Here is a 9614-nt window from a genome sequence, read left to right as displayed (position 1 = left end):
CCTGTTCAATTGAGCACAGTACAACCAAGTGAGTCCAAAAATGACGTAATATGCCAGGGTGATATGTATACTGTAGTTAAGAAAGTAATACTGATTGTATGTTGTGTAGTAAGCTGTTAGTAGCCAATGTGCCTCACCCTAATAAATTGGTCTCTTTTCCACTGTTCTGACTTGGTGGTGCGCATGTAGCCTATAGCCTGTTTTAGAGAAATGTCATCATAGAATATTTCATTGTCTGCTTATATGCCCGTTTATTTATCCTACGGTTCTGACTTGGTGTTGTCACGGATCCCTCCGGAACACCTGTCCCCTATTCCCACTGATTAGTAGTTGTATATATGTGCCCTTTGGTTTCCATTTGGAGGGTCGATTATTGTTACTATGTCCGTTGGTGCGTGTGAGTACCTGTGCGGTGTGTTTTGGCTTTCGTGCCATTGTGGATTGCGCAGATGATTACGGGTCTCGTCCCGAGTGTTAATCATTGTGCGCGTGTGTTTTTAATTCAAGGTACTCCTCACTCTTTTGTTTGGGTTTCAACCCTGTGTTTTTGTTACGTGTTTGTTTGGTCTTCGTTCCCGTGCCTTTACACGGCTCGCCGTAATGTGTGCTAAATTTTTAAAACTATTACGCATTCCTGCGTCTGTCTCCCGATCTTTCATGCCAACTGACAGGTGTACAGGGAGAATACTGTAAAAACGGCCCATGTTTTCAATTCTGTTGCTGTACATTTCGAAAGTGCAGAACAAATAGTTAAATTGACTACGTCCGTCCTAGCTCGCTCATTCATGTCTTAATCGGAATTATGGATTGCCTCTTATCCGCTCGCCGTCCCCTTATACCATAGTTTGTACATCTCAATTGTCAGTAAAAAACACATTTGTTTAAGAAAGTCAGCCATATCAGCTATGTTTTTTAAAAGGCAGTAAATGAGTCTGAATGAAGTGTTTTGCTGCCAGACAAGGCTTCGCTGATGGCCAGTGGTGTTGTGGTCAGGTGTTGGGACTGCTGTTGGAACAGCTTTATGTAGGCCCTAGCAGTTTGTGGGCACCGTTTGTCAACGCTGTAGTGCAATTAATGTATTGTTTAGTGTTGTGTAGTGGCTTTGCTGGCATGCATCCCAATATGTTTTGAGGGAGCTTGCCCCACCAAGATTTACATGCTAAAATGGCCACTGGCAAAAATTGGCAGGGGAGAGCACATTCTGGAGAGAGAAGTGCATTGTGCATCTGGACGCATGGTCAATCAGACGTCTGCGTTGGCCATGCAGCATTTATGGTGATACGGCCTCAGCAAAAGTCATGGCAGGAATGGCCTCTATAGAAGTCAGGGCATTCATACTTATTGCCCTTCGCAGAGCAATGCAGAGCTGTTGTCAAGGAAGTGAGTTTGTGTTTATACAGGATGTACCGCCCCACCTACCGTCAACCAATCATGCCAATGCTGAATTATACAGAGCCCGCCACATTGTTAAACATTTTTGGGAGGCGCATGGCGATGCGGTACAGAGCTCGAATTGGCCTCTGCATGCCTCTGGAGGCTCCGCAATTGTCACACCCTCCATATGGAGCCTCCGACCACATTTTCTAATCAAACATAAATGGGCTTTTAGTCTAGGCCTCAATGGATTAAGTCACTGAGATGGGCGCAAATATATATATCTGTTACTGCTCGACTAAAACAATCTCTGTCGACCAACAGCCTAATGACCAAACAATCGACCAGTCGAGTAATTGGGGTCAGTCCTACTGGGTCATTTAGTTTGCAGGAAGCTCTTGATGTTCTGGCGACACAGAGGGCAGTATCCAAACTCCTGGATCACTCTGGTGGCACACTGGAGACACAGGCACTGGTGGCCACACTGCAGGCTGATACAGGCCTTCTGGCTCATACACACCACACAGTCCTCCACGCTCTCACAGTCTGCAATCAAATGAGATAAACTCAGTTACATGACCTATAAGGTCAAGTGGGACTTGGCTCAGCCTCACTTTGAAGTTTGGGTGGCTAGTGTTGTTGTGTCCATAAGGTTGATCCGGGTGTCATATCTGCTAAACCTAGGGTATGGCAAAGTTACAGGGCTGGGGGGAGGTATTTTTTTTTAAATAGTTCAAGCTCATTTACTGCACTTCTACACAATTTCAAAACTCTAAAATACTATTTGGAGAACAGCAAAAACTAGCTAAACTGACTCCAGCCATTATCACCTTAGCTGCTGTAGCTTAATTCACCTCAACACATGTCATACAGCAATTAGCTGCTACACCATAGCTCAGCACCGGGATTAAAAACGAGTTAAGTTTCATGTCAAGTCAAACATCAGTTACCTAGTGTCCTAGTCATCTTCAGCCACCTTCCACCTCTGCACTGTCTTTAAGAGAAAAGTCGCGCTGTCCACCAGCCAGCTCCGAGGTGTCCACATGGGCCTAAAACATGCTCTATACTACCGTGCCAGTCTGCTCTGAACCATCTGCATGGTCCTAAAGCCAGCCCACTGATACAACTAAACTGCATTTGCCTTTTAATGGGGATTTAAATTTTGGTGCTGAGAGCTAAGGTATGGCAACCGCCACACTCTGCCATACCCAATAGACGCCCCTGAGTCCTACAGTACGTGAGGCTAACATGTACTGTATCTATGTCCTTGAACAAATGTGGCTTAGGTGTTTCTGTAAATGTTAAGCTACACAAGTATGTGTGTAAAATGTAAACTTGTAGAAATTGTAGGTTTGCCAAGCATGTGACAATAGAAACATATATATTTATTACATTTTTTAAAGAATGCCTTAGATTAAATATCAAGATATTATACTCAAATGAAGTACCATTTTCATAAAATATCCAAAACAAGATAGCAGGAATTTATTGTATAATTGTGATGCTTACCTGATGTCTGCTTATTGGCTGGACGGGGAAGAAGATAGCTGTCATGAATGTCATCACAAATCTGTCTCACATTCACATAGTTGTCAAAATTGAGCGAGGTGTGTCTCTGAAGAGCAGAACAGGAGGAACGCCGTTGAGGAGCAGGACAGGACTTTTGATTCCCCAAAAACTCTTTCTTCTCCGACCCTACAAGAAATAACCAGATTTGTGGTTAGTCACTGACACTGACAGATGGACATCATTTCAAACCAAGAAATCAAGTTAGGACAGACTGCACTGTTCATTCATACATGTTCCATTGATTTCTGAACTTACCCAGTAAGAGCACAGAGCAGGTCTGCCCATACATGTCAATCATGGCCCACAGGGGACAGCTGAGGTCCACTCCCTTCAGCAGTTTGTGTTTTCGGCTGTTTTTTCGGCTGTTGGCATTCCTGAAATACACTCTACCGCCATGGGGGACCCAGAACTCCAGCTCTGAGCCTGGCAGGCAGCAAGTCTCAGGCACAGGAGCGGCCCAGTGGCCAGGGAGGTCTGTGAGGTCTGGGATGGCCAGGGAGGGCAGGGCTCTGGCAATAGGAAGTACATTGGTGAAGCCCACACGCATAGCTCCATGCCAGGTCAGCTCGCACAACTCCACTCGCAGACGCACCCTCTCCTGGGGCCGTACCGGGCGGCTGCTGAACGCCAGGCCGTGTCTGAAGGTGACCCCAGTCCTGTCTGCCCGCCTGGCCCCCTGGCTCAGGCTCACCAAGGCCCCCACCACCTCCTTATGGAAGGTCAAGGGGCCCAGGCAGTGGGGTCCACAAATGTGTGCTGGCTCAGACTCTAAAGGAGATTAAAAAGAGCAACTACAGTTAATCATTGAAATGCTACAGTACCTCAGTCATGATAAAAAAGATGGTTGTGATCAAACAAAACTAACAAAGAATGTATGTCTGAAGGTGACTGAGAATGAAACTGAAACTGCTTTACTGAAAGATTTTTTTTTTTTTGTGCCAACAAAGTAGATCAGTATATAGAAGTCTAGTCAAGGGATCTGAATGACAACAATTTGTTTCACATTCAGTAACTTTAAATCTCTAATGATATCTGGTGCCATTCTAAAGTGTATAGTGGCTCATGATAACAATGATCAATACTAAATGTTACTTCTAAAATAAAAAATTAGATGAGTGTTATTAGCTAACTAGTACAGGGTGGATCCTTTGAGTTTTGCATTGACACTGCCAGCAGGAAAGGCAGTTATAGGCATAGACATAGATAGATAAATACAGGAGAGTAACCTGGTTAAGGAAGATGCTTGCTCACATCACATACTTGTTTACAGTGCACTCACCAAGTTATCTGATTTTGACGCCCATTACATCATATGTCTTAAACTTGTTTCAATGTAATTGTTCAACAAAACATAAGTCGTGATTGAATATCACATGAATAATTACGTAACCCTCCTTTCAACCCAGATCAGACATGCCTTAGGAAAGCAGATCTTTGGTCAGTAGTAAATTAACTTGCTAGTCATGCCAAAAAAGCAAAAAAATAAAATACTTATCCAATCAACTGAATAGATGACTGGTTGCCACACAATCTCTCCTCTCAGAAAGGAAGGAAGTAAAATCTGTTAATGATTTGCACAGCCATATGTAACTGGCCATGTACAGTATGCCAGTGCTGTGAATTACTGGCTGTACTGTCATCTGTGCCTACCGGAATCCCTTGACGAATATGTGTATGATTAATTGAAGAAAAAATACAAAATCTTCGAGCGGTTTCAGAACTGCACAAGAAAGTTTTTCTGATCTACTTAGAAATAAACTCAGCAAAAAAGAAGTGTCCTCTCACTGTCAACTGTGTTTATTTTCAGCAAACTTAACGTGTAAATATTTGTATGAACATAACAAGATTCAACAACTGAGACATAAACTGAACAAGTTCCACAGATATGTAACTAACAGAAATTTAATAATGTGTCTCTGAACAAAGGGGGGGTCAAAATCAAAAGTAACAATCAGTATCTTGTGTGGCCACCAGCTGCATTAAGTACTGCAGTGCATCTCCTCCTCATGGACTGCACCAGATTTGCCAGTTCTGGCTGTGAGATGTTACCCCACTCTTCCACCAAGGCACCTGCAAGTTCCCGGACATTTCTGGGGGGAATGGGCCTAGCCCTCACCATCCGATCCAACAGGTCCCAGACGTGCTCAATGGGATTAAGCTCTTCGCTGACCATGGCAGAACACTGACATTCCTGTCTTGCAGGAAATCACGCACAGTACGAGCAGTATGGCTGGTGGCATTGTCATGCTGGAGGGTCATGTCAGGATGAGCCTGCAGGAAGGGTACCACATGAGGGAGGAGGATGTCTTCCCGGTAACGCACAGCATTGAGATTGCTTGCAATGACAACAAGCTCAGTCCGATGATGCTGTGACCATGACGGACCCTCCACCTCCAAATCGATCCCGCTCCAGAGTACAGGCCTCAGTGTAACGCTCATTCCTTTGACGATAAATACGAATCCAACCATCACCCCTGGTGAGACAAAACCTAGACTCGTCAGTGAAGAGCACTTTTGCCAGTCCTGTCTGGTCCAGCGACGGTGGGTTTGTGCCCATAGGCGACGTTGTTCCCGGTGATGTCTGGTGAGAACCTGCCTTACAACAGGCCTACAAGCCCTCAGTCCAGCCTCTCTCAGCCTATTGCGGACAGTCTGAGCACTGATGGAGGGTTTGTGCGTTCCTGGTGTAACTCTGGCAGTTGCTGTTGCCATCCTGTACCTGTCCCATAGGTGTGATGTTCAGATGTACCGATCCTGTGCAGGTGTTGTTACACGTGGTCTGCCACTGCGAGGACGATCAGCTGTCTGTCCTGTCTCCCTGTAGCGCTGTCTTAGGCGTCTCACAGTATGGACATTGCAATTTATTGCCCTGGCCACATCTGCAGTCCTCATGCCTCTTTGCAGCATGCCTAAGGCACATTCACGCAGATGAGCAGGGACCCTGGGCATCTTTCTTTTGGTGTTTTTCAGAGTCAGTAGAAAGGCCTCTTTAGTGTCCTAAGTTTTCATAACTGTGACCTTAATTGCCTACCGTCTGTAAGCTGTTAGTGTCTTAACGACCGTTCCACAGGTGCATGTTCATTAATTGTTTATGGTTCATTGAACAAGCATGGGAAACAGTGTTTAAACCCTTTACAATGAAGATCTGTGAAGTTATTTGGATTTTTACAAATTATCTTTGAAAGACAGGGTCCTGAAAAAGGGACGTTTCTTTTTATATATATATATATATATAGTTTATATATATATATATATATACACTACCGTTCAAAAGTTTGGGGTCACTTAGAAATGTCCTTGTTTATGAAAGAAAAACTAATTTTTGGTCCATTAAAATAACATCAAATTGATCAGAAATACAGTGTAGACATTGTTAAAACCTGTTTGGGATAGGGGCAGCATTTTCACTTTGGATGAATCGCGTGCCCATAGTGAACTGCCTCCTACTCTGTCCTAGATGCTAATATATGCATAGTATTATTACTATTGGATAGAAAACACTGTGAAGTTTCTAAAACTGTTTGAATTATGTCTGTGAGTATAACAGAACTCATATGGCAGGCAAACTTCCAAACAGGAAGTGAGAATTCTGAGAAGGGTCAACAAAGTTAAAGTCATCGCCTATTCAATTCCCTGTAATATATGGATCTGTTTGCACTTCCTACGCCTTCCACTAGATGTCAACAGTCTGTAGAACATGGAATGAAGCCTCTAGTGTGATGTGGGGCCGGATGGCAGCTATTTGAGTCAGTGGTCTGGCAGAATGCTAGTTCCTGGTCACGCGCGCTAGTCATGATATGGCCATGTCTTCCATTACTTATACAGACATGAAGAAATGCTCCGGTTGGAACGTTATTGGATATATATGATAACAACATCCTGAAGATTGATTCTCTACTTAATTTGACCAGTTTATTCGACCTGGAATATAACTTTTTGAAGTTTTCGTCCGAGTTCGCCTGGACCGGCGCCAGCGTTTGGACATGTGAACTAAAAGTGCTAGCAAAAGTAGCTAATTGGACACTAGTAATGGACATTATCGAACAAAACAATGATTTATTGTGGAACTAGGATTCCTGGCACTGCATTCTGATGAAAGATCATCAAAGGTAAAGGAATATTTATGATGTAATTTCGTATTTCTGTTCACTCCAACATGGCGGAGAAATGTTGTGTATTTCTGAGTGCCGTCTCTGATTATTGCATGGTATGCTTTTTCCTAAAGTTTTTAAAATATCTGACACAGAGGTTGCATTAAGAACCAGTGTATCTTTAATTATATGTAAAACATGTATCTTTCATCAAAGTTTATGATGAGTATTTCTGTTATTTGACGTGGCTCTCTGTAATTACTCCGGATATTTTGGAGTCATTTCTGAACATGGCGCCAATGTAAACCGAGATTTGTGGATATAAATATGCACATTATCGAACAAAACATAAATGTATTGTGTAACATGATGTCCTATGAGTGTCATCTGATGAAGATTATCAAAGGTTAGTGATTAATTTTATCTCTATTTCTGCTTTTGTGTGACTATCTTTGGCTGGGAAAAATGGCTGTGTGTTTTTTGGATTTGGTGGTGATCTAATATAAATATATGTTGTGTTTTCGCTGTAAAACATTTTAAAAATCGGACACGATGGGTAGATTAACAAGATGTTTATCTTTCATTTGCTGTATTGGACTTGTTAATGTGTGAAAGTTACATATTTCTAAACTATTTTTGAATTTCGCGCGCTGCCTTTTCAGCGGAATGTTGTGGGTGTTCCGCTAGCGGAACCCCTGTGCTAGAAAGGTTAATGTTGTAAATAACTATTGTTGCAAGAAACGGCAGATTTTTTTATGGAAAATCTACATACTGTAGGTGTACAGAGGCCCATTATCAGCAACCATCACTCCTGTGTTCCAATGGCACGTTGTGTTAGCTAATCCAAGTTGATCATTTTAAAAGGCTAATTTATAATTCGAAAACCCTTTTGCAGTCATGTTAGCACAGCTGAAAACTGTTGTTCTGATTAAAGAAGCAATAAAACTGGCCTTCTTTAGACTAGTTGAGTATCTGGAGCATCATCATTTGTGGGTTCGATTACAGGCTCAACATGGCCAGAAACAAATGACTTTCTTCTGAAACTCGTCAGTCTATACTTGTTCTAAGAAATGAAGGCTATTCCATGCGAGAAATTGCCAAGAAACTGAAGATCTCGTACAACGCTGTGTACTTCTCCCTTCACAGAACAGCACAAACTGGCAGGAGTGGGAGGCCCCGGTGCACGTCTGAGCAAGAGGACAAGTACATTAGCGTGTCTAGTTTGAGAAACAGATGCCTCACAAGTCCTCAACTGGCAGCAGTGAAGAGGCAATTCCGGGATGCTGGGCTTCTTGCTAGATTTGCAAAGAAAAAGCCATATCTCAGACTGGCCAATAAAAAGAAAATATTAAGATGGACAAAAGAACACAGACACTGGACAGAGGAACTCTGCCTAGGTCAGCATCCCGTACTGAAGGGAGAAGTATACAGCGTTGTACGAGATCTCCAGTTTCTTGGCAATGTTTCGCATGGAATAGCCTTCATTTCTCATAACAAGAATAGACTGATGAGTTTCAGAAGAAAGTTATTTGTTTCTGGCTATTTTGAGCCTGTAATCGAACCCGCAAATGCTGATACTCAACTAGTCTAAAGAAGGCCATTTTTTTTGCGTCTTTGTCTTTCAGTAAAGCAGTTTCAGTTTCATTCTCAGTCACTTCAGACATACATTCTTTGTGTAATTTTTCTTTGATCACAACCATCTTTTTGCATCTTTAATCATCACAACATTTTTCAGCTGTGCTAACATAATTGCAAAAGGGTTTTCTAATGATCAATTAGCCTTTTAAAATAATCAACTTGGATTAGCTAACACAACAAGCCATTGGAACACAGGACATGGTTGCTGATAATGGGACTCTGCACGCCTATGTAGATATTCCATTGAAGATCAGTCTTTTCCAGCTACAATAGTCATTTACAACATTAACACTGTCTACACTGTATTTCTGATCAATTTGCTGTTATTTAAAAAAAAAAAAAATCTTTCAAAAACAAGGACATTTCTAAGTGTCCCCAAACTTTTGAACGTTAGTGTATATATTGTACTACTCTAATGTTTGTAGATATAAAGATCAACTTCACACACATGAGACCATTATAATATAAGTAATAGGTCTGTATCTATCAAAATGTACATATAGCGTTATCATTTTCCTCCTATAACAATTACAACACAGTTGTCATCATTCATCAATAAGAGGCCATCCTTACCAAGGCTTCTGCTGACCATCTCCTTCACCATCTTGTACAGGTTGCTCTTCGTATGCTACGTACACCTACAATAGGTTGAGTATAGTTCTAAGATGGTGGGAGTGTTTGCTGTTTTTATACTCCTCTCAGTCTGCACATGTGCCTGTAGTTTATACACAAATCATAACTCATCACATAAGGAAAGAGAAAGGGGATGGCTAAGGGGAGGGACAGTTCTCTGGAAAATACCTACGTTCTAACAACGAATGCTGCTTATTTCTTCTGGTGCCAACACTCACTTGACTCTACTGAGTCAACACTCACTTGACTCTACTGAGTCAACACTCACTTGACTCTACTGAGTCAACACTCACTTGACTCTACCGAGTC

At 42.3% G+C, this 9614-nt stretch overlaps 1 protein-coding gene across 1 annotated transcript; it reads right to left on the bottom strand.

Moving 5' to 3' along the window:
- Positions 1 to 224: 224 nt before the first annotated feature.
- On the bottom strand, positions 225 to 9264 carry LOC139545961 (E3 ubiquitin-protein ligase NEURL3-like). Its single transcript, XM_071354230.1, has 4 exons — positions 9246 to 9264; positions 3199 to 3711; positions 2884 to 3069; positions 225 to 1920 (listed from the first exon to the last, which is right to left on the bottom strand). Exons 1-4 carry the CDS (start codon positions 9262 to 9264, stop codon positions 1751 to 1753), a joined length of 888 nt encoding a protein of 295 aa, XP_071210331.1. The 3' UTR covers positions 225 to 1750.
- Positions 9265 to 9614: the final 350 nt, after the last annotated feature.

This window comes from Salvelinus alpinus, chromosome 19, assembly GCF_045679555.1.
Source record: "Salvelinus alpinus chromosome 19, SLU_Salpinus.1, whole genome shotgun sequence".
NCBI lineage: Eukaryota > Metazoa > Chordata > Actinopteri > Salmoniformes > Salmonidae > Salvelinus > Salvelinus alpinus.
Note: the sequence above shows the minus strand (reverse complement) of the source record. Positions and strands in the feature narration are given on the sequence as shown.